Here is a 17,000-nt window from a genome sequence, read left to right on the forward strand (position 1 = left end):
ACACTGAATCTTGACAGCATCATACACAGACCATGCATGAGATGAGATGAATGATTCCATGATTTTATTACTGACAGTGTAGCACATTATATCAGTTACTCTAGAATTGCTAACAACTGCTTATGTTCATAATAGCAAAGCCACACACAAAAACTTAGACCGAAAGCATAGTTAACCCAGACTACAACCAAAATGCAGACAACACTGAATTTTGGTGCACACACTACTGCATCCAGTCATTCGGCTTGTACATGAATGCTTCCCTTCTGAGTATTATTATAAATCTTCATAAAGCTCCCGATCGATCCTTTTTCCACCACGCCCATATCCATCAATCGTTGGCATATATAAATAGTATCTCCAGCCCCAGCATTGTACTTCACAAAATGGTGACGATATGACGGAACTCCTCACTGCCAAGGATTTGCTCTGCAAACATCCTATTCTGATCGACGTGGTAATGGTCCCCCTCGATAATACCAGCCTTGCTGACTGAATAGATATCATCAGTGTGAAGAGTCTCGGCATACGCCACTGGATCTACCACCATACGTTCAAGTACAGTAGCATTCCCAAGGATGTAGAGCGCCAGCTCAGCTAGCCCCAATACATCACAAAATCCAGACATGTGGACACTCTTCAGGTGATGATGCAGAGGCCCTTGCACAGCCGTCACCATCCTCATAGTAGGAGGGCAAAATCTATCACGACCAACCTGCACACACATATATCCGTTAATTTCACTATAAATATTCTTCAGGGGGGCAGGGGTTAAACAGAAGCAACAGACATAACTATCCTAATTAATGTGTTGATTTTTTTTCATAATCAACAGTTGAATTACTTACATGCAGTTCTAATTCTTCTAAGAGAGGTGATAATTGCAAAAGATGAATAAACCCTATTGCCCAACTATCATCATATGGATCCCACCCGATCTCAAGGTTCATGTTCAGATGCCTCAAATTGATGAAGCTAGTCTGGTTTTCACTGAATCTTAGCACCTGGAAGAGAAACAGTGCACGGATACAAAATTAATAATTAAACTTTGTGATAGCAAAATTTTAAATAAAGTAAAACAAAGCACTTCTTTCTAGAGCAGACCTGGTCCAAATTCAAAAGTAGAAATAGTTTTTGCACATAAGGAAGAGCAAGCTCGGTGAAGGTGAAGGCCAAGTCATCGAAATCATAATCATTGAACTCTTGAGTCCTCATGTTTGATAAAAAGGTTGCCTCCGACAACCTCAAGCAATCACTGAGCACAATTTGTGCGAGATCTTTGTCGAACTCAAATTTGGTAAGATTTGGAGCATGCAACTCTAACATTTCCAGTTCAGAACGGCGCACACGCAGGTACTGCAACCTGCACAGTTCCTGCCCTATGCGTAAACTTGACAAGGGGGAGCACCACTCTATGTTTATATGCTCGAGAAGAGCACAACTTAGCAACAGGCGCTGGAGATCACCTCCATTGATGGACACCGTTTTTAGTGTGAGTTTCGTAAGGTTTGTGATACCGCAGAAACTGGGGGGCAGCTTTAACCATACATAGCCCAGAACAAGAGATGTGACACAAGAGCCGCTTGGGCCGCTGAGCTTGCACAGCGGGAAAACATCCTTGTACTGGTCACATCCAGGGCCAACGCAATCGATATCAAACGTGAAATCGAAAGCAATGTACTTGGCCCTTGACGCAATGGAAAAGTTAACCCATCTATCAATGTGATACTTATGCTTTCTGAGGAGACCAAATTCGATAGCAAACTTGTCCAGCGTAGTCGTAGTTGTAGTGGAAGTAGACCACAGTGGGCGCAATACACTGTCCACATTGACGATGAATTCAGCAGTCCAGGATGCTCGTTTAGTATCCGTGTCTCTAATGATGGCATTAATGGTTTTGGTGAAGTCCGGATCTGGGTCAGTACTGATGCCAAAGGTGTCTTTGGTGAAGACCAGATCTGGGTGGCATATCTGCTGCTGTCTCCATTCACGAGAAAGCGTGCTCATCCTCACGACATCCTTGATCGACAACCGTGACAGTATGTCGCGCAAAACGTCCTGTAATGAGTATAAGAATTCAAGTTGTGGCATAAATTCAAATGTCACGCTCCCCTTGCTAAGATTGTGCTTTTTAAAAGAGTCGGTAATACCCGACATAAATAAGGCATCTCGATCCTTACATAGGGTAGAAGTTGAAGTTGAATCTCTGCCAGCTTCTGTTTCTCCACCCTACTGAAACCAGCGCTCTTGTTTTCGATCGAAAGTTCTTGGCTGCTCTGTTTCTCCATCAGAGTGGATCCGATAGATAGATCGATCTGCGTGGCAGCAAAGAAGTACAAACCAGATAAATCTCACGGTGAATCGTTTCAGCAAGCAATCCTTATCATTGGTTTCAGCAAGCATCATTATCACTGGTTTCAGAGAGCAATTGTGATCATGAATCCCGCCAACTCAACTCTGTTCTAGGACAAAACAGGTAACATAATTTGGCAACAAACTTATATCAGGTATCTTACAACACAGGATTTTTCCCTTTTTATTTTTGTAACTCTGACTTACATTACAGGTTACTAGCCTTGGCTGGGAGAAGAATAAATAAACCAGCAACCTGAAGCTACTTCATATTTAAAGTCGGCCTGAAGGAACATCAGTACATTATACACTACAATGGGGATCCGCTCATATGAAAATTCAAAATTTTGCAATGGTGATCGTAGGATTGGAACTGGATAATTAACCAAAATCCTAGCCTCCATTCAGCAATCACCCTCGTGACTGTTTTTCTCCAAGGAATTGAGGAACGCGGCCATCAATTCTTAACAGGGATTCGAACTGAGGTACCTATTGATTGAGTAGCGGCGCCGGAGAAGGGAGCACGAATGGGGAGAAGCCTCTCCCAACGGGCTCGCCGGAACAAGGGAAAGTCCCGCCGGCGAACACGCAGGAGCTCACCGCCGCGCCATTAATCGCCTGGATCCAAGGTCGCCGCCGCGCTAACCCTAGCTGTGCTGGCAGCCGGGACGAAGAAGGGGAGACATAGATTAATCTGGGCCGCACATCTCACATCCAACGTGAGCTGTGTTCTCCCAACCTTTATTTCTGGGCAATTCTTGTTTCCAGTTTATTTTTTAGATTTTTATTTTACTATTACTATTCTTCCAAAAGAAAGGCTGTTTTTTTGGACGCGGAGTAACTGTGCACGAGCTCAAATGCTCTCGTTATCCACAGGTTGGCTGGCGCCTATGGATGTGTGCGATTATTTTATACTACCGCTGTTGGTCGTCCAGAAATCGAGTACTGTTCCGAAATACGTACGCGGCAGCGGTGTACACTGGGCCAAGTTTAACGATCGGGATGACAGAAGTTTGCCGCCGGGGAGCTGTTCCATGGATCAGAATCGGAGCCGCCGTCTGATCCGTGGATCGGGAAGTTCGCTTTACCGTCCGGCCGGCCCTGAGTCAAATTGAATGCAGGGTCCAGCGTGTTCTTTTGCAAGGCGAGTGGTGGTTTGAAGGCGACGAGTGGGAGATAGAGATTCGGAGCGGCGGCGGCGATCCATGGAGCTTTTTGTGCAGCCGATCGGCGGGTACGCGGATGCTTCGAGCTTGTCTAGCGCATCTGAGTTAGCTTCTTGACTACGATTTGCTTTTCCCCATGATTTAGATCTGCTCTTCTTGAGGGGGTAGGAGAGAGTCTGGTGCCTCCCCCATGTAGTTGTGAATGGCGGTGTGGTGGCGGAGCAAGCGTTGCCGGAGCAGCAGATGGCGGCCGAGAGCGGCGAAGCACAGATCTTGGCGGCGGCGGAGGCTGCAGCGGCAGAAGGAAAAGCTCCCCTCCAAAGTCCGAGCTCTCGACGGGGAAGAGGAATCCCCTGGCGCCCGGATGGAATCAGAGATGCAAAGGTCAGTGGTAAAGCTTCCTTATGTTATCAGAGATGCAAAGATGTCACTAGATAAAGATTGACGTTAGTAGAGAAATGAGGCAGCTATAGCTTTCTGGATTCAGAGTATTTAGTAGACTGCATTTACTTGAACCACCCATGATATGAGACATACAAAGATTTTAATTAAGGAAAATTGCTAGCAGTAACGAAACCAGGCTGCTATAGTATTGTGGGTTCAGATAAGTAACTAAACTTGATTCACATAATTAACATTCAGATAAAAAAATGTTATGTCATCGGAGATGCAAAGTTCTTAGTAAAGCATAATTGACAGCAGTGAGTAAATAAGGCAACTATAGCAATATGGTTTAAGAGTAGATTTTACACTGTATTTAGTTGAAGTTCCTTGATGTGCGAGATGCAAAGATTTTAGAACAGAAAAAAATGACTGCAGTAAAAAAATCAGGCAGCTCTATTTGTCTGGGTTGGGAGGAGTAAGTTCACTGCATTCAGATACTTGAGAGTAAAATAATGAAAAGCTTCCTTGAGTGATGACTGATGAAAAAAATAGTACATAAAAATGACAAAACTAAAAAAAATCAGGGATCTATAGGTTTTTGGGTTCAGAGTAGTTAGCAAACTGAATTAAACTGAAACCCCTTGATATCAGCGATGCAAAGACTACAGTAAAGAAAATTGGACTGCAGTAAAGAAATCAGGCAGCTATAGCTTTGTGTGTTCAGAGGAGTTTGTACCATGCATTCAGATAATTCATGCTTACTGCCTGGTGTTTGCAGTCTGAGGATTGGTGCTGCTGCACCAAACATGACACCGTGTCCCGAATCGAATCAGTGCGTTCGAGAAGGTTGTAAGATGTTTTGCAGAGAAGCCTGCTGAAAATGTTCTTGGCACTACATTTGACTCCTTGGGCGAGGCTTATGACTTCTATAATCTGTATTCATGGGAAAAATGTTTTGCCATTCGCTACGGGAAGAGTCAGCCAAATGTGGAGTGGGTAAAATGCATACAGGAAATAGTCTGTGGCTGCTTGGTGAGTACATTTTGTTGCTGTGAGATATTTGTTGTCAGTAAATCACATACAGTGGAGTACAAGTTTCATCTTAGAAGCTGATTGAAAGTTTGTACATAACCTGATGCAGGGTAAAGCTGGTGTGGACTTCTACGGGCAGAAGACAACGGGCGGTATATTGCAGAGCATAGAGAAAATCATAACCACTCACTTTCGCCTAATTTTGCTGACAAAATCCATTGGCCATCACATAAGCATATTGACGTGTACCTGAGAGATCTCATAAAGCAACTCAGGCAAAACAATGTGAATCTGGGCAAGGTTTATAGTATCATAGGTGGCTTTTTCGGTTCAATGGAGAATGTTCCCTTCACCAAAAGGTCATTGCGAAATCTGTGTGGGCAGATAAACAGGGACCAAGCGGATGATGATGTGAGGAAGACAGTGGAAGTTTTTGCAGACATTGGAGCCAAGGATCTACATTTCACATACCGGGTTCAGGCTGACACTGAGGGCAGGATCAAGAACCTTATTTGGGCAACTGGTAGCAGAAGGTTGCAGTACACGTTTTTTTGGAGACATGATAACATTCGACACCACATACAGGACCAACCTGTATGATATGCCTTTCGGGTTGTTTGTTGGAGTCAACAATCATTTCCAGAGTGTGATAATGACGGGCGTGCTAGTCCAGGATGAGACAAAAAAGAGTTTCGACTGGCTATTCTTGGAGTTCCTCAGAATGATGGGTGGATCTCCACCAGTCACCATACTCACAGGTGAAACTTGTTTTTCTGTTGCTACGAACGTCTGAGTAGGTTCATAGATGTTTATATGGTATGGGTGGATGACGATAGTTGTGAACTGATGTGTATCTGTTTTTTCAGACCAAAATCGTGCAATGGAGCTAGCTATCAAAAGCATCATGCCAGACACGACTCATCGGTGGTGCAAATGGCATGTGCTAAATAAAAAGCAAAGGAGTCGTTGGGAGTTTTGTACACCAAAAAAACGAGTTCGGAGAAGAATTCCATAAGGCCTCGTTTGACATGGAGGGATTGAGGGGGTTTTCAGAGGATAGTCCCTAGGAGGGTCAGAAACCCCATAAAGCCCCGATGGCCCATTTGATACGTGGGGTTTGCACAGCCCACCCCCCTCCGGTCCCTTCCAATCCTCTTGTACCCATGCGTTTCAGAACCCTCGTGGAGAGACTCGCGGAAGCCCGGCCTCGAGCGCAGCGGCAGCGCACGGCTCCTCCATGCTCCGCCTACCAAACGAGTTTTTTTAGGAAGATGAATGGATGTGAGGGGAATTGGGTGGAGGGGAGGGATCCACCAAATCCCCTCAAATCCCCACCCCTCTAGAGACTTGAAAACCCTTCTTGTCAAACGAGGCCTAAGGTGGTAAACCACATGTTGACAGTAGATGAATTTGAGAGAGGATGGGAAATGTTGTTTGACAAATACAAGCTAAGAACACATCCTTACATGACACAGCTTTTTGAGATTAGGCATAAATGGTATAAGCCTTTTTTAAGGGTGTGTTTTGTGCGAAGATGACTAGCACACAAAGGAGTGAGAGTGTGAACCATATGAGGCTTCAGTTTGACAGGGAGTCTGAGGAGAACTATGAGGAGAAACGAACTAGGATTGTAAGCATATTGTCTATTTATTTTATTGTTTTTTAGTACTCCCTTCATCCCATAATATAAGAGCGTTTTTGACACTAGTGAATTATGGGACGGAGGGATTATGTTTTAACTGTTGGCTTGGCTGCCCATTGCTGCATAAGAAACAAATTTTTAATACTGATGGGTGTCAAAATTTCAGGGGAGACCACTACTGAGAGCGAACCTTGCAGTGGAGAGGCACGCCAGCAAGATATACACAAGGGCTATGTTTGAGCATTTTGGACACATTTTGTATGAGTGCGGGGCTTATCAGGTTGAAGAGATTCAAAAACATAAGACATACATCGCGACCTATAGTGAAGCAGAGAAAAGAGAGAAGTGGTCGAAAATTTCATACAAGGTTACAATGCTTGGGCAATGAATTCGACTGCGAGTGTGGGCAATTTGCACACATGGGCCTGCTGTGTAGCCATGTACTGAAGGTATGTTAGAGTGTCTGCGTTTGGTGAATGACGTATATCTAATTTCGAAGCTATCACATATGAAGCATGGGCCTGAAATCAGGAAAAAATGTTTTGTGCAGGTGCTAAATTTCATTAGGGCTAAAGAAATACCAGCTAAGCATATAGTGAAGAGATGTACGAGGGATGCTTGCGACGTTCTGCCACCTCATTTGATACAATACCAAAAGGACAGCATACAGAACAACCCTTTATCGTACAGACACTTCACGATGTACTTGCACGCCATGGATCTAGTCAGGCTGGGCGACACTAGCGTTGAAGCCTACAATCGGTTGCTGTAGTTGTTCAAGTCCAACTTGATAGTGATGGTATCCTATGTAGAAGTTAGGGATGGTCTTGGCCAGACTGGCGGACAGTGGTGCCGTAAATCAGAGCCCCATGGAGATGGTTGCAGTGGAACAAAACATGATCGTTGATCGTTTCAGACATTGGAACCAAGGATATGCATTTCACATACCGGGTTCAGGCTGACACTGAGGGCAGGATCAAGAACCTTATGTGGGCAACTGGTAGTAGAAGGTTGCAGTACACGTTTTTTTGGAGACGTGATAACATTCGACACCACATACAGGACCAACCTGTATGATATGCCTTTCGGGTTGTTTGTTGGAGTCAACAATCATTTCCAGAGTGTGATAATGACGGGCGTGCTAGTCCAGGATGAGACAAAAAAGAGTTGAAGTGGAACAAAACATGATCGTCGATGGAGGTACTGCTGATTTAGCGGACAATGATTCTGTGTCCAGGACAAGCAACATGTTGGAAGGACTACTGGCTCCAGCAAAACAGAAAGATATGGGACGGCCAGCGACAAATATGAAGAAGGCTCCATATGAAGTTCTAAGCAAGAGGACTAGGTTTTGCACGATTTGCAGAAAGCAAGGGCATAAGCGAAGTACATGCCCTGACCCTGGTGATGTCCCTAAGCAGCCTTGGAAGCTGCCAAATGCAAGAACTGTGGCGTCGAGGGGCACCGATGAAATAATTATAATAAAGCAATGGAACTAAGGCTGGCACCTGGCAAATGGAATGTAGAAGCTGATGTGGCTCATGATGTCTTTCAGTTATCTTATTTGCCATTGAGGCATATGAATGTAGGTATCATGTTTTAGCTTCAGTGTGATCAGACCGTGGTTAGTTTTCAGACAGTGCATGAGTAATATTATATACGGAGTATGTCAGATTGTGTCACTGCTTTTGTTTCAAAATGTTGGCTTGTCCCCAGGTTTTGATGAATTTGTGTGCATGCTTTTGAAGGTAAAACCTTGGCCTTTTGGTGCAGCGGGAGTGGCTGAATTGTTCTGATTCGTTATCTGAAAACTTGTACACTCCTGAATATTGAAAGAGATGCAGATGTGTTCTCGTTCGCTATCTGTTTTCTGGATTGTAATCTAAGTTCCGGCCGTCGATGCTTCACAGCAGGTAAACTGTTTGGCATGATGTTTTCGTATGTAAAAAAATCCCCCATGTAAATGCCCCATGACGCCGGCGAGCTTGTGTTTGAGCGGAGAAGGAGATGGAGGCATCAGGCAGCGGTGTATTTGCTTCCGTACTCACATGGCTCACCAGATATGCCTTGCCGGCGATCATCAACGAGGTACGCTGTAGTGATCATCTGCTTTCTTCTTGGCTAATCTTTATTGGTTCTTCTGATTAATGCTAGTGGTATGTCTTCAGATTTCAGGGGGGAAGAGCTGTGTGAACCAGGTAGCAGAAAATGAATCCGAAGACACTGCAGATTTGGTGGTGTCCTACGGATCATTTGAGGTGACCAAAAGTTTACATGCGAATCTTTTTGGATGCATTAGTAGTTTGATTAAGTATCCGACCGACCCCTGATTATCTGAAGCATTTGTGCGTCCGCAACAGAGCTCCTTCTCGAACGTCGCTGGGTTGGTCTCAGATGAAGATGAATCATATGAAGAGCAGCCGCGCTTGCAGGCTTACATGGAGGCGGATCAAGGTGGTGAAGAAAGGACTGGCGACTACGATCCATTTGGAGCCGCAGGGACTGAAGACCTGAATGCCCTTGTTGGTGAAGAGGAAGAAGATGGAGACAGAGGGGAACGAATCTTCGGGAGGAAGGGACGATGGGTTTGCCACAATAAATGCCTCAGTTGGATGGATCCCGTTAGATGACTCACTTCTGAGCCGTGGGACATGTAGTGCGGTCGCTTCTGATCCGCCTCGCGGGCGGTGACAACGTTCGCATTAAAAGCGGTGGTTGAGTGGGCCAAGGGCTCTGAAAAGGCAGCATATACTACTTCATATACGATGAGATATACCAAAGCTGGTGCGAATCTAGGTGTGAGCTGACGGCTAAGATATAGAGCTCATCTGAGCTCGAGCTCAGAATAGTACCTCCGTGTTTTTTTAGGATGCTGCTATGCGTCTTCCGACTGATAATCGAGAATTATCGGTTGCCTCCTAGCTGCCGGATGTGGCCGTTAGATTTGCCTCCCTGCATTGCAACGCTGGTCGTGTTATGAACCCATTGCAACACTAGCCATTTGTGAAACCCACCCCATGTTTTTTTGAGAGAAAACCCACCCCATGTTGTGAACCCTATCATCGTTCGATTCGTCCCCCGCCCCCATCGCAACACAACCCATGTTGCAAAGCCCAAGTAATGCAACATCTGTCATGCTGCGAACCTAATTGTTAGCTTTGAAGCATCTGTTGCCGGCCATGCGAGCATCTCTCTTCCCCACGTTCGCTTGGGGGAGCGCGGGCCACAAAGTTGGACATCTAGTTTGTGGGAGGGAGGTGCATCCATGGTGGGTTCTACAAACGTGGGAAAAGCCATCATTAGCGAGGATTCTGGAGGTGGTGATCTATTGAAGAAGACAGATAAGAGCATAGACCACCACACCTTGCAGCGCTGGTGACAACAACAACTTGCAACAGCAATGGTGGCAGCTTGCGTCGCAGCTCTACGAGCTGCGGGGGAGCAACTGAGGGGGATTTGATGTTTGATTTGGACGAAGCGGTCGAGCTTCGAGGAGGAAGAAGACGAGCGAAGAGATAAGGTTGAGGGTGTTGTAGTGAATGTGCCGAACGAATCTCTTATCCCAGTAAAGCACGTCCTAGCCGCAGGATCAAGCACAATCGAATGGTGATGCACGCGATCGACGGAGCATTCTTTTTGAGCCGACTGTTTTGAATCATTTCCCTTTTCTTTCTACCATTAATTGTTTCATGAAAAAAAACAGATTTCATGACTGTCATCTCCCTTCTCCTTGTACTTCCGCTTACCTAGCATCCCCTCTCCTATCAATTTGCCACGGATCGGACACCATCACCTTGTCCAACATCAAATTTAGGGCGCTACCTCACCCTTATTAGGAATGAGTTTAAGCCCGACAAGGTGCTCATTGCCGGCCCTCTGGGAACCACATGCAAGCTCAACGCCAATGACCCCACACATCTTCCTTCGCCCACTTGTACCTTCCTTCTATTGCCCCAACCCTCGTTGAACTCACGCCACATGAGCCCATATTCTAAGTTAGTAGATTATTTGTTTGAGTTTCTCCTAAAGGGTGGAAGTAACCAAATTTATGAAAAAAAAACAAACATCAAAATAACGACTACCAAGCAAATGTGCGACGAGCAAGAAAGAGAATGCGATTATATCATAGGATGCGGCCGTATAATGGACACTTAGTGAGAACGAAGAAATAATATCCTTATGCATTATTCTTTTATGCATAGAAAAGACAATAATTCCAAGCTCCGTTACTGAAATTGTACCACATAGCACTATATGAGTTCATCATTATTACCTTATTTTGTAGTTTGTACTGCCTACCTTCTAACTGATCCTTAATAGGTTTATGAAAGCTTCAAAAGGAAGGAAACCGAAGCTTTGCAGTGCATCATCACTCTCAACTGATTCACTGCATACATACTGACAATATATACACATACAAGATCAGATGAGCGGCCAATGAACATATTAATACGTCTCCCACACGATTTTTATTTTGATAAATAGAAACGGATAATTACAATAATTTCATCAATGAGAAATCAGTTCACTACTACCCTGGTTAAGTAGTTCAGAAAGCTTCAAAGCGAGAAAACGAAATATCGATGGATTGGCACACCGACACCGAGCTGATCCATCAATCATCGACTTGTATGTATAGAAGCGCCACCAGCCCTAGCACAGTTATTCATAAGAAAAAAGTGAGAATATAACAAAACTTTTCTCTGTGAAGTGTTGTTTCACAAACATCCTCTTCTGATTGATGTCGTCGTTATTAACCTTGGTATGATCAGGCCCAATGAACGAATGGATTTCATTGGTAAATGTTGGCATATGACCATGGATTTACTACCATACCCTCAAGCACAGTTGCATTCCCAAGGATTTACGGATGCATTCTTGGCTCCAGTATATCCTCTACTGCTACGTTGGTCCATCTAGGTAGACTGATTGATAGATGTATTTGCAATTCAGGAGTCCGCTTTACCTCTCAATTTATACTATTGTTTTGCTGCAACATGTTGCAACTATCAAAAGATGCACATCCTTTCCAGATAACTCATCATGGAGGTTTAAAAAATATTTATTAAAAATAGGGTTATAATCATGAAACCAACATAATTCTGAACAAGAGCATCCAAGAAAAAGGTCAAAGGTGGTATGCTGACCTTGATCTTGATCTTGAAACCCATCGACTACTTTTGTGCACTTGACCTTGATCCATCCGAAGCCCTTATGGAGAGAGAGTTCTTGACCTTGTCATTCATCTCTTGCAGTTGGTCGTCCACACACTAATTCTTAATCAATGAGCCGTTGAAGCACGAGTGGCTATGGAACCTAGCAAGGATGAAGAAGATTAAGGCATTGAGAGGGAGCAGGGACATGGGAAAGGTAATCCCGTTGGGTGTAAAGAATTTATTTTAAGACTACTAATAGGCATCAATAAACTCTTATACTATCAAGAAAATAAACGACTAGCATAAATGTTCACACGGGGCTCATGTTCACTCTTTTCCTTGAGAACCTTTGCTTCTTTCTCCACAACTGAAATATTGCAAGACTATCTGACCCATCTCAGGTTCCCTCATTTCAAACTGGAAAACATAGACATGAAAAGTTAAATTAAGGCATTGCGCAAGCATCGGTCAAGTAAATAATAGATATACAGAATGAAAAAACCACATACGGAAAGTTTTCAATGTGATCGTCACAAAGAAGTTCACCCAGATTTTCAGCACTATCAATAACCAACAGGAGTCCAGGAGTCGCGGGAAGCGAGTGAACGGGTGCTCAAAAGCATAAGGCAAGAGAACTAGAGAAGAGACCGTGGGAAAACATGGCGTACACAGGTAAGAAAACCAAGAGTAGTTGTTCCCTTGTTTTCATGCATGGAATCTCCATCCTCTGGCAATATGTTAGGGGGACCATAGCCCCCCCCCCCACCAAAAGCCTAATTTTTTTTGTTGAACAAGGAAAGGTACCAACCGGTGCCAATTTCATTCAGCTCAAATGCAAAGTACAGTAGGTATTACAATGGCCTGAAGAAGCAAGTAAGAAGAGAAGAGCACAATCAATGCCTATGAGCTGAAGAAAGAGTAGTAGAGAGATGTTATACAGAGCAACAACCTGGTGAGCTACAAGACCTTAAAAAAAACTTTGAAACTAATATATGAACAACAGGCAACAAGATGTAATTGGAAAGAGATGGAGAAGAAGCTTGCAAAGTTGAATTAGCCACAACCCAAACTGAAGATGTTGCCGCTGCCATTGGAAGCAACAACTGGCTGCTCCATGCTCCTCCCTGAGAAACCAAATCAGCCAAGACTTTCCATACCAAAGAGCAAGAACAAGAAGAAGCAAAAACTTGCGGCCCATGATGTTGAAATATGGGGTGGGCTTTAGGCCCATCCAACAATTTTAGAAAATCTCTAAGGGCCCATGTGGGCTATGTGGCACTAGGTGTAGTGGGAAGTTTAATCCCCGCTAGTGGAGAAGGAGTTGGACCTTTTCATAAGGGTTTCTCTTCTACATGCTATTGGAGCTTGAGAATAGAAGAGGCCCTCGCGCACTCCTCCTCCGCCGCCATGCCATCCCACGCCTTGACGCGGCGCGACGCGGGTTGCGGGAATGAGCCGAGCCGAGCTCGGGTCGAGCCCATGTCTCTCCACGCGGCTGCGCCTATATAAGTGTGCGGTGTCTCCTAACTCTAGCCACCACGAACAGATCACACCTGCTCCACGCGCACGCCCACCATCGTTCTTTTGCTGCTGCTGCCGCCGGCGACTCCATCCTGTCCACCACGTACATGGTTGACAGGAGAGCAGGTCTCCGAAACCCCGCCTCTCCGGATCCTGTACGGGCACTAGTAGAAAAAGGACCTAATGTGAGACACATTAGTTCCGGTTTGATTTTAGCCCGGTACTAATGGTACCATTAGTGCCGGTTCGAACGGCTATACATTAATGCCGGTTCGTGTTGAACCTTTAGTACCGGTTCGTACCACGAACCGGTACTAAAGGGGTGGTGGGAGGCTGGCGTCAGGCCGGGGCCCCACGATCACCTTTAATACCGGTTCGTGGCACAAACCGGTACTAAAGGGCTAACCTTAAGTACCGGTTCGTGCCATGAACCGGGACTAAAGGGGTCTGACCTATAGTCCTGGTTGCAGACACAAACCGGGACTATAGCGCAATTTTCAAACTCTACCCCCCATGTGTATCGCCATTTCAGTTTTGAAAAAATCAAAAGAAAATGATAAAAACTTCAAAAAATAAAATCCTTCGAGAGGTAGTTATATTACTACATCTACTATTTAGGAAAATTTGAAAACTTAAATTTGGACATGTTTTACAAAAAGTGTAGGGAAAATGTAAAACGGCTATAACTTTTGCATACGATGTCGGAAAAAACGTATAATATATCAAAAAATTCAGCACGAAATTCCGCATCCGATTTTGACAGCCTACGGCCTGTTTGCATTTTTTAGAATCCTCAAATTCTAAAAGGAAAAAAAGATATGCTCAAATTTCAGTTTTTTTAATTTTGGTTAAATCTGGTCAAACTATGGTCAAACTACTTATTCAAGAAGTACTAATGTTACTACATAATTATTCAAGAATATTAGTGTTACTAAATAATTATTTCAATTTTTTTAATTTTGGTCAAATCTGGTCAAACTATGGTCAAACTGTGGTCAAACTATGGTCAAACTTATTCAAGAAATATTAGTGTTACTAAATAATTACTGTTTTTTAGAATAATAGTTTCAAACTCAAACGGTGAAACGTGTGACCTAGTGCTCAAGCTAAACTGCTGAGGGTTAATAGGATTGACAGCTTACATTTGTCAGGAAAACAACAAGTGTAGACTTGGAAAGTAGGGGGAATAGAACTCCGAAGTTAAGCGTGCTCAGGATGGGGGAGTGAGAGGATGGGTGACCGGCCGGGAAGTTAGATGATTTGGAATGAGTGATCCACACTTGAGCAGTTAAGAGAGGTGATTAGAGACTAAATCATCAAATAATTCAGAAAATTGAAAAAATCAAAAAAAAATTCCAAAATTTTCAAAAAAACAATTCAAAGAAAAAATACCTTTAATACCGGTTGGTAACACCAACCGGTACTAAAGGTCCCCCATACCACGGCGCGAGCTCACGCCACGTGGTGGGCCTTTAGTGGCGGTTCGTGCCGAACCGGTACTAAAGGGGGGGGGTCTTTAGTCTCTGTCACACGGATGCTGCTGGGCTGCTACAAAACCCCTATAGTCGAAAAAAAGATCGAAACAGGGATAAAACGTAGGATAACCCAGATCACTCGGACTAGCTGAACTCTCCAGAACAAACACAACCTAGGTGGTTTGACTAACGTTTTGGCACATTAGACTAACCTAAGACAACTCCTGGCTACATTCAGTCCTATCGAGATACAAGCTGTTACCAACCTGATACAACGCAAGTCACAAGCTTGACACAGCGAGAATGGCTGCAACTGACAACTCCTGCATCTGAGATTGACAACTCTAGTAACAGAGAATGACAACTCCTGCAACAGATATTGACAGAGCATGACACTCTCAACTGAGCTCAATCCAGCTGTGAACAATAAACAACACTGAAAGGTAACCAGCTCTCAGATCCAGCTTAGTAAACCAAACAGCACAAGATAACTCATCCAACAATTCTTCAACTACAGGCATTGGGTATTTTATTAGACGAATCCATCTTATTTCCTTATTTCTCTGTTTTGGTAGCAGGAGAAGTAGTTTGTTCAGCCCGGACTTCAAAGTAGTCTCCCCCGTTGACCTTCTTTTTTAGATAGAATCCTCAATGAGTGGAAAGGACTCCCAGACTTGCTCCACAGTACTATACCATACAGAGCCGCGCCCTTGTGATATGATAAGAAGAAAAGGGGCCAGGCCGCCCTCTTTTCTTTTCCGCACCAAGCCTTCTTGTAAAATCGGGTGTATAGCTCAGTTGGTAGAGCATTGGGCTTTTAACCTAATGGTCGCAGGTTCAAGTCCTGCTATACCCAAAACAAAAAAAACCACTCTTGTATTCGTAAGGATGCATAGTAGCCTTCAAAGAGCACTCTTTGGCCTTGAGAAAAGCCCCTTTCTCATCAACATCTCGACTTCGCTCATTGTTTGAGGTAAGTATAAAGGAGATCAGATCTGTCCCGGGAATCGAAGGATACAGAAATATGGAATCGAGCACAGATTATAGGAAACAAGCAAACAGAACAGGTTGGATCCCATCTTTAACTGCACAGAGCAGCAGCCTACTATTGATTGATGATCTTACCTTCCTGAGAGTCGAGGAACAGCATATGAGATAGCCGAAAGGGGGGACCCCGGGTAATAGGTTTCCTTTTCCGGTTTAGGCTTGAGATAAATCAGGAACTGAACTGAGCACTCCACAAGTATGGATTGGATTGTTTCATTCTGATACCAACTTTCATGCTGGAAGATAAGGTTGCCATACTGGGAAAGGGGGAAAGGAAATAGGATCCCCTCTCTTCTCTACAGGAATGAACTTCTCCTCGCCGACCACTGGCACTATACTTAGGTTAGGCGCAATAGGTGACTTAGGTTGGGTTGTCTGGATCAATCCTACAACGAATAGCTCTCTTTCCTTTTAATGGAACACTCACTAGATTCTGCTAAATAAGGATAACTGCAAAGATAAGCCGGGTCATCCGAAAATCCAGGAAATATTTCCTTGATTTTCTGCATGGCATATTTCCTATCATTTCACAACCTACTCTTTTTCTTAGTTAGATACTATAGCACCTTCCCTTCATGGGGAGATGTTTATATACCATCTAAATTCATTCATTCATTCATTACTTACTTGCTCTTCTTTCCCAGTGATCGGAATAGGGATTTCCATGGATTGTAGGCCCTCGATTGTAATGATGGTATCAATGAAAGATGAAATAACATGATACTATTTAAAGCAATGGTTGATAGAGCAAGGTCTAACCTTGATTGGGTAGACCGAGAAGCAAACCACTAAGCAACTGGACTGCAGCCCCGAGAAAACAAGCAGTTCGGAAAAGCAAGTCAGGAATACGGTGGCGATGCAGCAACGATACGCATTCCCGCAAGGGGTAGTGAAAAGCCATTAGGGGGAAGAGATAGGTTTCTTATTCTAAGCCAAATTACTATACCATAAGGAGATTACCATTATGAGATGACACTTGAGAGGGCACTTTAAAGTGATTGAACCCACTTTCCATGTTAGTTTAAGCAACAATATCGCTAGGGACCAAAGTAGTGAAAACGGCAGCTCCATTTTCCAAAACTTTCTGTCTCATAAGACTGTGAAACCACACAATTTGACATTCCCCTTGGGAAATAGGGAAAAACAGGCCCCGGATTCCGATAACTTATGTCTCGCCTAGTGGAAAAGTACACAATTGACTAAGAAGATTGGAAGGTGGTACGAA

At 44.0% G+C, this 17,000-nt stretch overlaps 1 protein-coding gene, 1 non-coding gene and 1 pseudogene across 2 annotated transcripts; 2 read left to right on the plus strand and 1 right to left on the minus strand.

Annotated features, from left to right (window-relative positions):
• Positions 1 to 37: 37 nt before the first annotated feature.
• LOC123055342 (uncharacterized) lies at positions 38 to 3,068 on the minus strand. The gene is made up of 5 exons (XM_044479339.1): positions 2,842 to 3,068; positions 2,181 to 2,315; positions 1,105 to 2,058; positions 849 to 1,004; positions 38 to 715 (listed from the first exon to the last, which is right to left on the minus strand). Exons 2-5 carry the CDS (start codon positions 2,286 to 2,288, stop codon positions 380 to 382), a joined length of 1,554 nt encoding a protein of 517 aa, XP_044335274.1. The 5' UTR covers positions 2,289 to 2,315; positions 2,842 to 3,068; the 3' UTR covers positions 38 to 379.
• Positions 3,069 to 3,761: 693 nt separating this feature from the next.
• LOC123056163 (protein FAR1-RELATED SEQUENCE 5-like) lies at positions 3,762 to 7,019 on the plus strand (annotated as a pseudogene).
• An 8,492-nt stretch (positions 7,020 to 15,511) lies between these two features.
• TRNAK-UUU (transfer RNA lysine (anticodon UUU)) lies at positions 15,512 to 15,584 on the plus strand. Its single transcript has one exon. It is a non-coding gene; the product is annotated as a tRNA-Lys (tRNA).
• The last annotated feature ends 1,416 nt before the right edge of the window (positions 15,585 to 17,000 follow it).

The sequence above is a fragment of the Triticum aestivum genome, chromosome 2D (genome assembly GCF_018294505.1).
Source record: "Triticum aestivum cultivar Chinese Spring chromosome 2D, IWGSC CS RefSeq v2.1, whole genome shotgun sequence".
In the NCBI taxonomy this organism is placed as follows: domain Eukaryota; kingdom Viridiplantae; phylum Streptophyta; class Magnoliopsida; order Poales; family Poaceae; genus Triticum; species Triticum aestivum.

What these genes read in the sequence shown, in the direction of transcription:
- LOC123055342 (XM_044479339.1), bottom strand. Translation starts at nt 2,288, where the DNA reads ATGGAGAAACAGAGCAGCCAAGAACTTTCGATCGAAAACAAGAGCGCT. An exon ending in AACTTCAACTTCTACCCTAT is followed by an intron (nt 2,059 to 2,180) that starts GTAAGGATCGAG and finishes TACTCATTACAG; the next exon opens with GACGTTTTGCGCGACATACT. An exon ending in TACTTTTGAATTTGGACCAG is followed by an intron (nt 1,005 to 1,104) that starts GTCTGCTCTAGA and finishes TTTCTCTTCCAG; the next exon opens with GTGCTAAGATTCAGTGAAAA.